This window comes from Phacochoerus africanus, chromosome 1 (genome assembly GCF_016906955.1).
Source record: "Phacochoerus africanus isolate WHEZ1 chromosome 1, ROS_Pafr_v1, whole genome shotgun sequence".
NCBI classification, from domain to species: Eukaryota; Metazoa; Chordata; class Mammalia; order Artiodactyla; family Suidae; genus Phacochoerus; species Phacochoerus africanus.
The window spans coordinates 153,312,010-153,328,727 of NC_062544.1; the positions used below are offsets into that span (position 1 = coordinate 153,312,010).

Sequence of the window (16,718 nt, forward strand, 5' to 3'; positions counted from 1 at the left end):
CTGGACCCAAGACCCCAGGTCCCCAGGTAATCCAGTCTGCCTTCATGACCCCAACACCATTCCAGACAGAGCTCTGTCACTACCAGCCCCCCATGTGCCCTCTGCACAGTGTGCCCAACTGTCCAATGGGACAGAGACCCCCAGGGCCTGGCCCAGCACCCTAGGGTCCCCATACTGTCTGCTCCCCCACGCTCCTGTCTGCTGCCCGTCTGCTTCCATCCCCTCCCACTGCCCATGTCTCTGTGCCCCTCAGCAGAGGCCCAAGGAAAAACCAGGTCCCTGCCCGTCCTCCTGGGCCCCGCTTCCCATGCCCCTACTGCCTCTGTCTGTGGGTCCTGGGGCTTGGCCCATGCCCTTGCCTGCTCTGGACTCAGGCCTGGGCTGCTTCCTGGAACCTCAGCTGAGGGTCCTCCTGCTTAGCTGTGGCCCCCACGTCCTGAGCTCAGAGCTCCATCCGCACAAACTCGCACAAAAGTTCAAGCTGACTCCTGATGTGCTTCCTGCAGCCTTCTCACCTCCTGCTCAGTCAGTCACAGTCTGGAGTCGGGCCCCATGGTTAGACCAGCAAGTCCTGGCCCCTCTCCCAGCATGGTAGTCTGGAGACAGCCCCTGCCCCCCCCCGCCCTGCCTCCCCTGCACCTAGCAGTCAGGCTCGGTGTCCCTCGGGAAGAGCACAAGTCCCCTGAAACCAGCACACACAGTGCCAGCCCTGCCTCTACCTAACCTCCCCCAGCCCTGGGCACTCAGATGCAGCCTCGTGGCCTCCACAGCTCTGCAGCCAGGTCGTCCTACTCTCTAGCCCTAGGTACACCATCCAGTGTAGCCCAAGACAGCCCTTTGTCCCCAGCATCTCAGGAAGGCCCAGCTCCACGCATGCCTTGCTCCAGCAGCAGAAAGATGCAGAAGGTCGAGGGTGGCCCATGCCCTACCCTGCCCTGCCCTGGAGGGTCGCCCACGCTGTCAGCCAGCCCGGGCGGAGGAGGGAGCCTGCTGGGTGAGGCTGGCATGGACAGCGTGCTCACCTCATCTTTGTACTTGCTGATGTAAGAGTAGATCTCGTGCAGGGCACTCATGCTGTTGAACTGGCTCAGGTGTAGCCGTGACTGCTCGGCCAGGTACGCACTCATGTCCTGGTCGCTGATGGCAGGCATCTTGGCAATGTCAGCGTAGTACCTGCAGTAGGGCGGGCAGGTGTGTGAGCTGGGCCCCGGCCCCCACCCCCCCCCACCCCCCAACCCCCAACCCCCGCCCCCACCTCTCCACCCAGCTCTTGTAATTGGGGATGTCCTTGGCGTAGAGCAACTTGTTGGAGGGCGAGTCCTTGCCCAGCTTGTGCTCGGATGTGGAGCAGGAGTCCATGAAGGTCTGGGCCACCACTGACAGGCAGGCATCTGTGATGCTGCTCTTGTGGATGTCGAACACAAACTGCGGGTTCTTGATCACGTTCACCCAAAAGCGCAGGGGTAGGCTGCAGGCAGATGGGTGCATGGTCAGACGGCAGCCCTTATGGCGGTGGGGGAAGGGCCAGCCGGTGGCCTCACAGACTTCGGCTCTCGCCGTCACAGTGACTGTGGATTTCCACACAGACTGGGAGATAGGCCCAAGGAGCTGGGCTCTAAGTGAGGGTCGTGCCCTGCTGCCCAGCTCTCCCCATGGTCATGGAACGAAGTGTGCACACCTGTGGGTCCCTGGGCCCGGCCACAGTCTCCAGGCCTGGTGCCCGCCCGCTTCTGCCCAGATGAGTCTTGGTAATGAGACCAGGAAGGGCTAAGGAGACCCAGCCCCAGACAGCTGGCCTTGGGACCCCAGATGCCACCCCACCAGCTGGGCTTCGACAGCTACTGGCTACATGCGGGTGTACATTTAAATCAAAGTTTAACACTTGGGTCCTTGGCTGTACCAATTGTGTCAAACGTGCCTGACACGGATAGCACAAGCCTATAACTCTCAAAATCACAGCAAGTTTCCTTTGACAGTGCTATCTGCACGAGGCTGCCTCCTGGGTGCCCCGTGGTCCAAGGTCTGGGGCAGCACAGGCAGAGCAGTAAGACTTGGGCTGCATCCCAGGCTGGGGGCACGGCATTAGAGGGCAGAGTGCTGGGGTGGGGGAGGACACCACAGGGAACAGGAGGAAGAGGCCAGAGGCCAAAGGCAGAGCTTGGGAGGACCAGGCAGACCCTTCTGAGAAAGGCAGGCAGCTCTGGACAAGAAAGCCAGACCAGGCAGTAGCTGCTGCCCTAGAGGGAAGCTGCTGACCACTTGGGGGTGGGGAGCCCCAGGAGTGTCTGCCAGCACAGGCCTGGCCCACTGAGGCTGTTCTCATGCAGAAGCCCACACCTACACATAGCCGTGCACAGCCAGAGACACACACACACATCCGAGGGAGTAGCACTCGTTAGGGCCGTGGAAGCCCCCCAGCAGGTGAGTCAGGAAGGCCCACTCAGAGGGACCGGCCTTCAGCCTCACTGCGGCCCCCGGAAGACAGACTCCAGCAGCACTGCAACCTCCCACTTCACCTGCTGCACCTCCCACCCTGAGCCTGCCCCAGCCCCCGCAGGTACCAGTTGCTCTTCCAGGTGTGGCGCACATCTGCGTCATGTATCTGGTGCTGGTCAGCCTGCTCATCCAGGAAGTCGAACATGTATTTGATGGCCAGTGGCAGGGCAGAGCCCCGGTGTGCAGTGCTGAAGATGGTCTCGAAGAGGTCGTCCACGAACTTCTGCAGCGTGCCCTGCAGACAAGGGGTCACAACTGTAGGCACTACCCTGGCCCCAAGACCTGACCCTCGTGGCCCGCCCCGGCCAGCCCACCCACCCACCTTGGTGGCCAGCAGCCGAGTCAGGTAGATCTCTGAGACCATCTTGCTGCCACGGTCGCCCTCACGCTGGTCCAGGTGGTCGTGGTTCTTGACCAGGTGCCACAACTTCGTGCCACTCTCCAGGTCGGGCGTGATCATGGGCGTGCGGGAGCGCAGGCTGTCCGGGCTGCTGGCCGTGCGGAGCATGCTCTCTGCGGGCACCATGCCCGTCAGCTGCAGCATCCAGCACTCATGCCCACCTGGGGCCTTGGGCCAAGCAGCTGCCCAGTCTGAGCCTCAGTCTCCTCATGTGGAAACTGGGGCCCTCAGCCCCCTCCCTGGGCCATGGCGACAGTGGTGCCAGGGCCTGGCACTACAGACGCGGTTGGGGAACTTGCTATCTGGGAAAGGCTAAGGGTCCCAGGCACAGGCCACAGCCCAGCACCCCCTCCTGCAGTGCCCCAGGCCAGGTCCTCCAGATGGAGGGCCTGCCTGCTACCCAACCAGCCTCACCGTATCTGCTGAGGGACTTGGTGAAGGTGGACGAGTTGGAGATGTTGTAGGCGGACGTCTGCTTGGGCACTAAGGCCACCGAGGACCCGTCAGTCACCTGTGAGCAGAGGGCCGGGGATGCGTGACCTACCACCTGGGCCCAGTCTCTCACCTGGGCCTCAGCCTCCCCTGGGGCCACCCACAGGCCCAGATGATCACACGTGTGACCCCACCCCTTTCCTCCTGGAGCTCTCGGCCCCCACCACCGGTCTGGATGCCCAAGCCCTGTGGGAAGAGAGGCCTGAGCTGTGGCCATGGGTCGAGGGTCACCTGGTAGTGGGCCAGTGTGTTGAGCCTCTTCCAGTCATTATCTATCTTGGTGGTGACGTCCTCGTCCTGCAGGATGATGCGGGCCATGCGACCCTGGCGCCACTCTGAGGGGGAGGGGAGTGCTGGAGTGGTGGGGCCGCTGGCAAGTGCCACCCTGCTCTCTCTTCCCTCCATCTGGACAGGCCCCCGGGGTCACAGGCACCCAGGAGGCACTGAGTGAAGGGCCCTTCCCGCTCCCTGCAGGACAGCTCCCATCTAGCTCAGTGCAGAAGCCAGGCACCCCCGCTGCTGCCCTGGGCCCTCTGGCAGCCCTCTACCTGCACCCAACCTTGGCAGCCCCCCCCCCCCCCCCCGCCCCCCCGTGCAAAACCCCTGTGGCCCTCCATCTGCCTGCCCACCCCAGGTGGCCCGACCCTGCGTGGTCTGTCCTGCCTTCCAGAGCTCTTGCCCAACTGCTTGGCCTGGTGCTCAAGGCCTTCAGCCCCAGCCTCAATCACCAAGGGGTTGCCAGGTCCAGGCCTGCTCTCCTCCCCTGGCCTCCCTTGGTCAGCAGGTGATCCCCATGACCGGCTCACGAGCCTGAGAGCCCTCAGCTCCAAAGGCCCGGCCACTCCCTAATGCTCATGGGAACCCTACCCCTGCCTCTCCTGGGGCCAGTGGCCTCCACCAAGACCCACCCGCCTCCACCTCCCCTCAGATCCACCAGACCAGTGCCCAGTGCCTGGACTTCCCTGGCCAAGCTCGTGTGTTACCTGCAGCCTCCACACGGAACCCGGCCCCTTCCCCCCAGCCAGGATGCCTCTCCCGGGCTCACCCAGGTCCATGTCCCCGGCCTTGGGCCTCTGAGAGTAGGGGACACCCTTGTACACAGCATCCAGAAGCTTCTCCTTGACTTGCGTCACTGTGTCGCAGTTCAGCCCCTTCACCGGCACCTCAGGCGCATTCTCGTTCTCAGGATTCACGCAGTTCAGGGTCTGCAGGTGGGAGGGGCACGGCATCAGCCCCCCACCTCTCCACCTCCCCAGGGGCAGGCAGGCAGGGTCAGTGTGGGTGGTGCTCACCAGTGTCTTGTAGTCGATCTGCTGCCGGATGAGCTTGTCCTCGCTCAGGGAGTAGCGCGCCTCACCCGTGATGGCATCGATGGGGCCCTTCTCCATCTGCTGCTTGATGGCGCAGTAGAGCATAAAGAGAGGCTCCCCCGCGCACTCCTGCAGGTGGCAGGCAGCGTCAGGCTGTAGCCAGGGCACCCCAGTTGTACCCAACCCCTGCCCTGGCCTCTGTGTGTCTGCACTGGCCCTCCAAGCAGAAAGGTGACACTTCCAAACTCGAAAACCCTGGTTCCCAAGCCCACGTGAGACAATTGTGGAAAGTAACATAATGTCTTTTCTATCAAAGGAAATCTTGGTTACTCCATTTTGCTCCTGTTCTCCTTCCTGAAACCCCCCTCGCCCTCCTGCGACCACCCACTTCCCTCTTCTGCCAGTAACAATTTGTTTCAAATTAGCCAACCAGGAATAATGTGCGCCCTGACCTGACCTATGGGAAGGGGAGAGGGACATCACTTGTGTTAGGGATAAATAAGGGAGGGTCCTTTGTTGGGTGCGTGCGCTTTTTGGAGTATCTGCGCCCTTCTGCAGAAGTAAAGAGCCTTGTCGAGATCTCCCCGTGTTCATGTGTCTCATTTTTTGACACTGACGATCCGAGCCATGTCCCCAACCCCCAGGAGGACGGGTATGAAAACTGTGAAGGATGTCTCAGCAGGGGAGCCGGGGGCCAAGGCTGGCCAGCCCACCTGAAGCCCCCCGACCCCACGCCTCAGCTCAGGCCTCACAAGGACCACTGCCCCAGCCGCCTCACTCCTGGAGCCCACCTAAGGCAGCCAGTGCTGCACACGGACAAGACCTCAACTCCTGTCCTGCTGCCATGGCCTGAGCCACCACAAACTGTCAGATGTCGAGGGCCCACTGGGCTGGGAGCCCCTGCAGGAGAGGGCTGCTCCTCCCTCCCTTCCCCAACTCGAGAGCAGATCCAACACATCACACCGCTCAGGGCAGGATGCTAGCAGGGTGGCCACCAGGACACTTGGAGAAGGTCTATTCTGCCCATCTCCATTGGCCCCTCAATTGCATGGCCCCTCAACATTGCAGCCACGAGGGCACCTACTACTCCCCACTGCCTTTGCATCTGCTACCCTACAACCAGAACGCTCTCCCTCGCGTCTTCACTGGCCCTTCCAGACTCCACCAGACATCCTTTTGTCAGAAAGGCCCTCTGGGGTGACCCTGGGCCAAGGCTGCTGGGAACCCATCTCTGAGCCCTCTTAAAGGATCTTGTTTGTTTTTCTGCCATCTCCCCTCTGGAGTGGAAGCTGCATAAAGGCCAGGGCATGTCTGGGTTGCCGTTCCACCCCCAGTGACCAGCACAGAGCCTGCGTGTGCCGGGGCCCTACAGACAAACGCTGAACAACACACGCTGTGAATGAAAAGAGCTGTTGGAACAGTGCCCATGTCCTGCCCACTGAGGGCTGCCTTGACCACAGTGCCCAAGCCACCGTGTGCCCTGCACTGGTCAGTCCCCCCTGAGCCAGGCACAGGTACTTCCTGCCTTGGCCACCCCAGGGAGCTCAGGAGCAAGTGTGGCTCCAGCAGGCGGCCTGGCCAGCTCCCTGACCCCAGGGCCCACAGACAGCGCCCCCACCCGGTAACCAGATGCTCTGGTTGCTTGTTAGTATCTGTGGTCATTAAAGAGACAGCTGTCAAGGACAGCAGTGGGCGCAGGGCATCCCAAGACCTTCCAAAGACACGGCACCTGTGAGACTGTCTCACCTGCAAACCGGCCTTGGGTCAGCCAGGTTGGGGCCAGTGGGGCTGGTGGGGAAGCAGAGAATGCAAGGAGAGCCAGGGCCAATGCCAGCTGCTTTCCTCCTGCAAAGGCCATGAGAAAGGAGCCAGGGGTGGGCTCCTCTTGGAGGAAGGAAGCAGCTCAGAAGGGCACAGGTAAGGTTACAGGCCATGATCACACAGCAAATAAAAAGAAACCAGAATTCGAGCCCAGATCGATCTCCTTTACAGCAGCAGGTCCTTAGAAAACACGTGTCCTCATAGGAAGTGCAGGCTGAGTGGGCTGTGCACCTGGCCCAGCCAACAGGACTGACCCTCTCCCTCCTGGACACAGGAGACCCCAGAACTCAGCCCAACCCTTGCTGGGCCTGGTTCCTGCAGTGAGGAGGCCTCAGCACTGCTCGTCCCAGCTGGAAGAAATATGTGGAAACTGCCTATGAATTTCCAAGTGAAAGTTCGAGTATAGGCCATTTGATAAATGATGTTAGGACAAGGGCTTCTCCATTTGGGTTAAAAACAAAAACAAAAAACAAAAACAAATGAGATCCCTACCTCACACCATGTGCTAACAGTATAACACAGAAGCTACTGAAGACAGAAAACTTTTGTTTTAAAAATTCTCTTCATCTACTGAAAGAAATACCCCCCCACCAAAACGAGCAAAATGTAAAAACAGACAATTCGAAGTAAAAAGTGGCTGACCTTGTAAATCAACTGTATGTCAATAAAACTTTAGAAAATGAGAAAAAAAAAAAGTTACCAAAATAAAGAGGCTGGTCAAACACATAAAAGACGCCGACTTATTAAAGAAACAGACGAAAGCACCCAGCTGCCAAAACATTTCGCAGCTGACAAGCACAGAAAGGCTGACATGGCAGGTGCTGTCTGCTGCCTGGGCAGGCAAGGCTCTCCCATGACAACACATTTGGAGGAAAGATAAGTGTGATCACGGTCTCTTCTGAAACCCACCAGAGCATTAACAGGGGAGCAAAGATCACTGGCCTGGATGCAGCTGCAGGGCTGTCCAGAAGTCAACCTCCCCTGACATCCACCAGTCACGCACCAGCTGACACCCGTAATTCAGCAACGTTACACAGCGGTTAGAGAATGGGACACCTGCCTGCATCCTGAGCTGCACGGATGGCCATAGTGAGAGACATGTGGCACTAAAGAGAAGACCCTCACAATGAAGAAAAGGTACTAGGATTTCTTCCTAATGTCACAGGCACACTCCTTTATAGACATTTGCTTCAGTTCAGAAACCAGCCTGGGAAGTCGCACAGCTCAATAGATGGTCACTTCCTCCAGAACTTGCGGAGAGGCTCACCTCTGTTGTTCGGGGGTGCTAAAATGAGTACTGATCACTTTCCTGGTTAAATGTTTTTTTCTAAAGACAGCAAAGAATGAAGAAAAAAATCTGGGTTGTGTAAAAATAGCTCGCGCACACTAAAAAGAAAGGAGCCATCAGGCCATGAGGAGACTTGGGGTGGGGGGGGAGGCCTTAAATGCACGTTACTAGGAACAGAAGCCAGCCTGAAAAGGATACACGCTGTGTGATCCCAACTTAGGACATTCTGGGAAAGGCAGAGCCACGGAGACAGTGAACTCAGGTGTTTGCTTGGGGAAGGAGGAAAGAATGGCGAGCACAGGGGGTTTTTAGGGCAGTGACAACCTTCTGTGTGACAGTATAGTAACAGATACGTGACAGTACATGCTCATCCAAACATACTGAAAGCACAACACCAGGCATGAGCTCAATGTCAACCACGGCCCCAGGCGATGCTGATGTCAGTATGCCCGCACCAGTGGTGACAAGGGACCACTCCATGGGGGAGGGAATGGGACAGAGTATCTGGGATTCTTGTTCTCTCCACTCTATTTCATGTAAACATAAAACACACACACATGCACGCACACTTGCACAGTCCGTGGCACAAAGCAGTCAGGGGCCAGTGTCAGGCCCCCAAGCTGGTGTGCATAGCTGTGCAGCAGGGCCATCAACCTGCTCCTCGAGTTTCCTCCCCTGCAGTGAGTGCATAGCTGACCCCACTCAGCCTCTCAGCCAGGACCCCCCGCCAAGGACAACATGGGCCAGGGGTCAGCTCCGCAGGGCTCCCAGCACTGCCCTCCCCTCCAGGCTTCCTTCCATCCTGCTCCCTCTGGCCTCTAGCCTCCTCCCTCCATCCACTACCTGCCTGTCCTGCTGGAAATGCCCAAGCCCACAGGACCCTCAGCCTCTGCCTGTGACGCCCACACCAGCTACACGCTGGCCTACACCAACCCACGCCCGACCAGGTTCGTAGAGTGCATGGGTCACACTGGGTGTGCAGGGCCCGAATGAGAGGGACAGATGCAACCATGATGGAGCTTGAGCCTGGCTGCCCATGCCCTCCACCAGGTTTGCACAGATGACCTGGCAAGCACAGCACGTGGGCTGCGAACCACTGCACCTTCACAGGAAACATGAGGCTCTGAATGGCGTTATCGCCACTGAGCATCATTTCAGTCCTGAGCTCATACCCACCTGTGGGCACCTCAGGGCCTTTGCTCTGTCTGCTAACTCCTTCACAAAGCCACCACAGAAAAGATCAGACCCAGGGGCTCTCTTGTAAGAATTAAGCATTCATTCAGGTTTTTTTAAGGCAAGCCAGACAGACATCTGAGTCCAAGGACCTCCTGGTCCCAAAGTGCAGGTGACCCATTAAGCTGCTCAGGGCCCCAACCAAGTGCACCTTCACCCCGTCTAGCCGCCCAAAGGCCACACCCAACTCAGAGCACAGCCTGGCTCCCAGGCCTACCTCTGGGGTGGGCCCCCCGGGCCTGCACGGGGAATTGTCTGGGCAACGAATGGCAGAGGAAGCCCAGGGAGCTGCCTCTCCTCACAACGGGGCTGAGAGAAGCCCCTAGGTGCCTCCTCAGGCTGGCCCAGTGCCAGGGGGTCCCCTCTGACCTCAGGTCTGGGCCATGGGCACCACACAGACCCACTGGGGCCTGGATCCACACGCCAGCTCAGCCACATGTGGCCATGGGACCATCTTCAGAGTGGGCATCCATCCCTACGTTGAAGGCTGAAAGAGGACTGGCCAGGCCCAGGGTGAGGTGGGGAGGGTCACACCGAGGTTCTTGAGCCTCTGGCTTCCTGTGTCCCTCCCAGCCAGGCTCCGGCCCGCTCACCTTGAGGAACTTGTACAGAAGGAAGGTGAACCAGTTAGTCAGCATCTTCTCTGCCACCGACTCAGTCCTGGGGACAGAACATGGACGGGGCGGTGTAAGTCCCAACATCAGGCCCACCCACATCACACCCCACCACTACCTCTCCAGGGCCAAAGGTCGGGCTTGGACCTTGGAGCAGGTATCTGATCATGAGGACTCAGGCCTGGTGCCGTGGGGTCCCCTAGAGGCATGTCCAGGGGCAGGTTCTCAGAACTGCCTCTATAGCACCTGGGCCAGGCTGGCAGGCGCCCTGTTGCAGGGGCATGGGCATGGGGGCAGGCTGTGGTCAGAGTGGAGGGGCAGGTGAGGCAAGAGGGGCCCCAGGGCAGCGGGGTGCAGGGAGAGCTTACCGCCGCAGCAGCAGCTTGGGGTGGTTCTTGCTCTCCAGGTTCTTCTCGATGAGGTCGGACAGCAACTGCTTGAGCACGCCCGTTGCATACTCCATCTCGCCCTGCAGGGCCGTCATGATGAGTGAGGCCACGTTGCCACGGTCGCGCATGGAGAAGCTGCGCTGGGCCTCCAGGGTGCGGATGAAGGTCAGCAGGAAGTGCTTCTTGGTCAGCAGCTGCCCGAACAGTGTCAACGACTTCTCCACATTGGCCTGCACCTGGGGGGGATGTGGGCCTGCTCAGATCTCAGGGGTGTACCAGCCCAGGAGCTGTCCAGGCCCCACGCACCTGGGCAGCCCTGGGGGCGGGTGGCATGTTGCCTAACAGGTCCCAGAGCCCCAACTGTCCTAGCAGGATGGACGTGCATTGGCAGCTGCCTGAGAAGCCCACCACGGGCAGAAACCTGGGTATAGCCGTGTGGTAGGGGTGCAGCACGAGGGTGGCCTGGCTCTGGCAGCTCAGAGGAAGTGTGACATGTCTAATGGGAACCACTGAGAGGTCTGTGATCCCTCACAACCAGCACCGATGCAGAAACACCACCCTCTCCACTTCTCAGAGAACAATGAGGTCCAGGGAGGGGAGTGGCTTGCTGGGGCCACCCAGCACAGAGGTGGAAAAGACAGTGGAATGCAGGTGTGGCTGGCTCCAGGGCTCTGCTTGATCTGCACTGAGGCTTGTCAGGGCAGGAGAGACACAGGCTCCCAGCCCAGGCAGGATGGGTGCCAGGTCCCAGATAGAAACAGTCACCGCTAAGAACCCAATGCAGTAGATGGCAACACTGGGAGACACACACGACGGTGGATGGGGAGCCCCCAACATGGCTGCTGTCTTACCAAATGGGATAGTGAGCAGCCCAAGGCTCCCTGGGTCCAACCAGGGTGACAGGAAGGCTTGCTGGGCTGTAGCTCAAGAGGGTGCACCCCACTCACAATGCCACATAGGGGGTTCCCCTACATCCAAGGGGACACTTCTGCCTGGAGGACACAAGGTAGCAGGCTTGTCCAGCCCCCTGCCGGTTCAGAGTTGGGGCTGGGCTCCCGGCCAGCCACTGGGGAGCCCTGGGTGACAGCTCCGTGGTCCCACACCATCTGCCACACAAACCCCAGCTGAGCACATGTGCCTCCCAACACGCATGGCAGCAACCTCTGACTGATGAAGCTCGACCCCCAGAACCTCCCAGTATACAGATTGGGCAGGCTACAGGTGGGCTCCAGAAGCCCAGGCTAAAGTTTGCTGCAAGGAGCCTGGCCCCCTCCCTGCTGTACCAGCACAGACCCCCTTGGAGCCTCCCAGCAACCCTCTAAGCAGGCTCAGGCCACCCTAAGGACCCAGCCAGCAGCCCACCTCCATCTCCTTGAGCACCGGGTGGTCCTCAATCCCAGGGAAAAGCACACGCATGGCATACGTCCGGTAGTCGAGGAAGGGGATGCCTGCGCCATCCAGGTCATTGGTCAGCTCATGGATGTCTGTCTGCAGCTCTGCAAAGGCTGTGGGCAGATGAGTGGTCAAGGCAGGTTCCTGGGTCCCTGAGGCCCCAGCCCTTCCACACTCAGGGCCTGGCTCAGGCCCCGGCTCTGCCACCCACTAATGACTTAAAGGGATCTCAGCCTGCCTGGGCCTGTTTCCCCAGTCCTCACACAGGGGGTGGCCCTCTGCCGCTGCTACAAAGTTATTCAAGATGGCAGAGACTCCAGGGGCATAGAAAGCCGGTGCCCCCTCCCCTCCTCCTCTGGGACACCTGGGAAAAAGAGACAGCCACTGGGTGAGCACACCCTCGAGGCTCAGCCAGCAGGCCCCCTACATGCCTGTCCCCTTGGGGTGACTGCACATTCAGAAGGAAGGGAGAGAGGCGGGCAGGCCCCAAAGAACATTCCAGAGCCATGAGGGGTGGTCCTACAGTGGCCTGAGGGCATGCCATCTAGTTACCTGCACCCGGCCAGCCCTGGGGGCACATGTTCTACAAGATGCAGGCACTGAGGTTCAGCCCAGCAGGACGGGCAGATGGTTGTCCTTGCCCAGGGAGAGCCCTCTCCCCCTGAAGAGCCCCTCCAGCCACCCAGCCCCCAACACCTGCCTGGGACTCAGGGGGCGCCCGGGATGCAGACCCAGTTTTAAGATGGGCGATGGGCCAGGGTCCCGGGCCAACCAGATACCTGTCCAGCACAGTTAACGACCACCTAGCACTAAGTTCATTAGGCACAAGGGCCCTGTTGAGGCTTCCAATCCCACCCAGCTCCCTGCCTTCATCCCTGGTTAGGAAGCTCCCATTCCCTGGCCCCAGTGTCACCAGCGTCCGCTAACATCTGCAAAACATTCCAGGTTACTCCCACCCCTGACACAGCCAAGACCTCCAGTCACTGTGGCACTGCTCCATTCACCCCTGGTGACAACCCCCAGCCCAGATGGGGCTTCAAGAAGCACATACAAATGGGGGCTCGCGTAGAGAGGGCCACGGCCAGCCCTAAGACACTGTCTCACAACAGCCAGAAAAGCTAGCCAGGCTGATCAGCAACCAGCACAAACAACCAGCTTGCTGCCCGGTGCCCACACGGGCACACGGGAGCTGGACTCTCCAGCGTGCCCAAGGCCCTGGCCTCAGCATCCATCATTTAATGCCCACCCAGCGGTCCCACAGCAGCCATGTGCTCAGTGCCAGCATCTACTCTGGGAAACTGAGCCTGAACACTGTGGCCATCCTGCCACCACAGGAGAGGGAGCCAGGGATGAAGGGGTTCCTGTGGATGGAGCTGAGAACTTGGCTCAGCTGTGCCCTGACTGCCCTGCACAGGCATCCCATGACGCCTCCTTGCTGCAGTGGCCCAAGCTGATTGATTCCCACTCCCCAACCCCAGAGCTCGACAGAGGCAGCCCAAGCCGAGGTCAGGTGTGCAAAGGGGTTGAAGACAGGTCCCCACCTCAGTGCATCACCTGGCGCCAGGCAGAACAGCCCATGCCAGCACACTGCAGATGGTGGACTGGCACACAGTCCCCACACCTGGTCACAGGCCCATCCCACAGACTGAAAAATCAAGGCACAAAAATGTTGTGTGCCCGTCTGGGGTTCTACAGTCAAGCTGGAACACAAATGATGGGGGGCTCTCCGGCCAGAACCTGTGTTTCGAGTGACACCCCACGAAAGCCCCTGGACAAGGCCCCTGCCCACCTCCCTGGGCTAAGCCTGGCACTGTGAGGCTGTCAGGAACGTGATCAGGTGGGTGGGCCCAGCTCAGCAGGAGCAGCAGGCTTGGTGAGCCACCCACTCCCCAACCCCCAGCCCTCACAGACCTTCCTTGCACTCAAGGGCCACACGGGATTCCAGGTTGTCCATCTGGAGCTGCAGGCGCTTGAGGGTGCGGTCAGCGTCCCGTGATTTGCGCTTATAGGCGATGAGCACAGCCACGATGACCAGCAGTAGGAGGCCCCCGCCCCCACCGATGCCCACAATGGCGGGCAGCGTCAGCAAGCTGTCCGAGTACACCTGCAGCACCCCTGGCGAGAACTCGAAGCCACCGGCCCGGACCTGGAGGTGCAGACTGCTCAGGAGGTGCCACGCCTAGTCACAGCTCCAGGGTCCCCCCAAGACCCACCCGAGGGCTTGGCGAGGTGGGACACAGGCACCCAGGGTAGATGCCACGCCCGCTAGGGGAACCAGGGCTGGGTTCCCTCTGGCAGGAGGCGAGAGCAAAGTTCTCTCAGAGCTGGGAATGCCCTGTGCGAGACCCAGGAGGCCAGAGGTGACCAGGGCACGTGGACGCACCGTGACCTTGTGCTGCCCGGTGAGGTTGGGTGACTCGCAGAGCAGCTGAGTCTCTGAAACGGTGAGGGCACAGGGCGTGGAGCCGATGAGCACTGTATAGTTGAGCCGGGAGTTGCCAGGTGCTGGTGGCAGGAGGTTGCGGCCCTGTGGGGGCAGGACAGGGATGAGCCCACTGCCAGTTCCCATATCATCCCCATGCCATCCCCTCCCCACACCCCCCCGACCGCCGGCCCCACACCATCCCGTGGTCCCACGCCAGCCTGTACCAGCCCCACCCACTGCAGCAGCCACCTTGAGGATGAGGGGGGAGCTGGGTTTCAGCTCCAGAAGGCCCGTGGGGCTGAGTGGCTCCAACACAGGGTCCGGGTAGTAGAGGAAAGATGAGGTGTTGAGCACGAGCAGGGCACGCACGTCGTCCATGACGAAGCCCAGCTCGTCGGGCCGCTCCCCCAGCTCAGGCGGGCTGCGGGCGGGGTTGTCCACCGATGGGGCCCGGCACACCATGGTGGTGTCGTTGTACACCAGGCAGCTCTGGGGATACAGGACGAGGACACTAGGCTGGCTGATCTGCGCCCAGCCAGGCACTAGCAAGCAGGGCCCCTGCTGGCGGGGCGGGGTCAACCTCCCTCCCTGGGACCTCCAGGGAGGCTACCATGAGCTGTGGGGAGCAAGGCCCAGCAAGGACTCACGTTCTCCCTCTCGACGCCTCCATACTTGGCCCGGATGCGGGGTTCACGGACAGTGGCCAGATTAGTGCCTGTGACTGTTAGGAGGGTCCCTCCACTAAAAGATGAGGGAGGTAGGAGTTAAGGGTTGAACTTCGGGGACCCTCTGCCCGCTCCCGCCTAGGCCCAGAGACAGCAAGCAGGTTAGGACCTCTCTGCACCAGTTTTGGTGGAAGGACCACATGAGAGGAAGTGGGGAGCCTGGTACAGGGGTCCCATGCTTGGTGCTGGTCCTTGATGGCTCAGGAAGGGGTGGTGGGGCCCAGGTAGCACCCCTACCTGTTGATGCTCCACTCGGGATCAATCTTCAGGATAGTGGGGTCCTCTGTGTAGTTGTACTTGACCTCAGGATTGGTAAGCTGAGCACGGTTGATATTGATGACGATGGGGGCACTGCCAGGGCTCTGCCCGGGGGGTGTCAGGCACCGGATCTCCCGGGAATTCCTCCTGGAGGGGCCAGTGGGAGTGAGCATGCAAGTGCCAGAGCTCACCTCCGACGTGGCTAAGAGTCGAGGCTCCACCACGGATGGCTGGGGGCAAGTTACCAGACCTCCCTGGCCCCACCTGCCAGCCTGTGACAGAGGCCATAGCAAGACCTGCCTCCAGGTGGCTAACGACTGTTAGGGCCACCTTCCTGGTCAGCCCCTCCACCTGGGCCCCAAACTGGCCTCTCCCTCCACACTGCCTAAAAGGCATCCAGGCTCTCAAAGCTGCCTCCCTAGCTAAGGAGCAGGTCCTGCATCCTAAGCTTGCTCTCCAGCTGACCTCCTGCCTGCCTCCTCCACAGTGTCAGCTGGCAAGCCTGTCCATGCCCTGACCTGCAAGAGCCCAGCCTGCCTGGCAGGAAAGGGCTCCATAAGGCTCAATGCAATCCTGCAGTAGCCCCATCGGTCGCCCAGGCAAGGATGGCAGGACAGAGCCCATGGCTTCAGCATCCTCCCAGGGCTGGAGCACAACGAGCACAATACTCAGCACCAAATTCAGATACACTGAGTGATGTCCATGTCCCCCACATGGTCCCCTGACCTGAAAGTGGGCTAATCCTGGGTCTGGGCCCTGAGCTGGCAACATGAGCTGGCCAGAAGTGGGGGCACCAGGTCAGCCACCCCCAACGGACAACCATCCGGTCACCGCCTGCACCTGCTCCCGTCCTATCAGCTCCTTCACCATAGCCAGGAAGCCCCGCAGCCGCCAAGCCTGCTCACGGCAGGCTGCAAACACCAATAATTAGTCTGATAACGGGTAATTACCGCAGGAAAATATTTAAAGGCCCGCTCCATTATCATCCCTAATCTAAAATTATCCACTTCAGGGCTCCAGGCTTTGTTAAGACTTCCTTTTCCTCTCTTTAAAAATTTTTAAATGCTCCTTGTGTTCCCAAGGAATCAACCCAGGACAGGGTGGCTGTGTCGGCCCCTCAGAGCCAGGTCCCGCCCACCCAGCCCCGCCCACCCTGCTCTGCCCACTCTGGAGGTAGCCTGTCTCCATGGTAACTTTCTCCGCCTCTGGGTTTCCATAGTGATCACCCCAGCCAGGCTCTCCACAGCCCCCCTTGTTTCCTAGGCAACAGGAAGGGGCACTGAGCCATCTGAACCAACCCCCACCCAGGGAAGACAGCCCAGGCCTGGGGTCCCCATTCTGTGCACACCCCGTACCAGGAGAATGAGCAGGGCCGGCCGCCAACAGACACAGCCACGTCACTGCCTGCGTTCAGGTGGCTACCCTCGATGCCAATCCAGGTGCCCCCCGAAAGGGGCCCGCGGGCAGGGCTCACACGGTAGAAAGTTGGAGTCTAGGGAAGAAGGAAATGGCTGGAGCTCCTGGCAAACGCCAGCACCTCTGGCTGGGCCCAGGCCTGTGCTCACCAGGTCTCAGATGCTGCCCACAAGCAGCACAGGAGACTTGAAGCCAGGCCCCGGGGAAGAGGTTGCCTTTGGCCCCCACAGGGAAGGGGAGGGCTGGGTGGGGCAGGCTTACCACAAAGGTGAAGCGTTTGGGCGACAGGGCCCGGTAGTGGGGGGAGCAGTCCCGCACGCAAACCTCCACCAGGGCGTCATGGGCCCGGACGGTGCTGGCATCTCCGATCTCACAGACGATCCTGTAGACACAGGGACCTCAGTGGCTGGCGGCATCTGGCGGGCCTCCCTGCCTCTCTGCCCGCTCACTGGCTGCACT

General features: G+C 60.3%; 1 protein-coding gene across 1 annotated transcript in view; it reads right to left on the bottom strand.

Moving 5' to 3' along the window:
• Positions 1-16,718, bottom strand: part of PLXNA1 (plexin A1) — a 44,315-nt gene that overhangs the window by 3,165 nt on the left and 24,432 nt on the right. Inside the window, exons 14-31 of the mRNA XM_047782586.1 lie at positions 16,521-16,641; positions 16,199-16,335; positions 14,823-14,990; positions 14,508-14,601; positions 14,110-14,349; positions 13,819-13,962; positions 13,347-13,581; positions 11,406-11,548; positions 10,023-10,279; positions 9,634-9,700; positions 4,681-4,827; positions 4,434-4,593; positions 3,620-3,723; positions 3,311-3,407; positions 2,819-3,009; positions 2,562-2,731; positions 1,256-1,468; positions 1,023-1,173 (exon numbers count right to left, since the gene is read on the bottom strand). Coding sequence (XP_047638542.1) covers positions 1,023-1,173; positions 1,256-1,468; positions 2,562-2,731; positions 2,819-3,009; positions 3,311-3,407; positions 3,620-3,723; positions 4,434-4,593; positions 4,681-4,827; positions 9,634-9,700; positions 10,023-10,279; positions 11,406-11,548; positions 13,347-13,581; positions 13,819-13,962; positions 14,110-14,349; positions 14,508-14,601; positions 14,823-14,990; positions 16,199-16,335; positions 16,521-16,641 — 2,839 coding nt within the window. The remainder of the gene's footprint in view (positions 1-1,022; positions 1,174-1,255; positions 1,469-2,561; positions 2,732-2,818; positions 3,010-3,310; positions 3,408-3,619; positions 3,724-4,433; positions 4,594-4,680; positions 4,828-9,633; positions 9,701-10,022; positions 10,280-11,405; positions 11,549-13,346; positions 13,582-13,818; positions 13,963-14,109; positions 14,350-14,507; positions 14,602-14,822; positions 14,991-16,198; positions 16,336-16,520; positions 16,642-16,718) is intronic.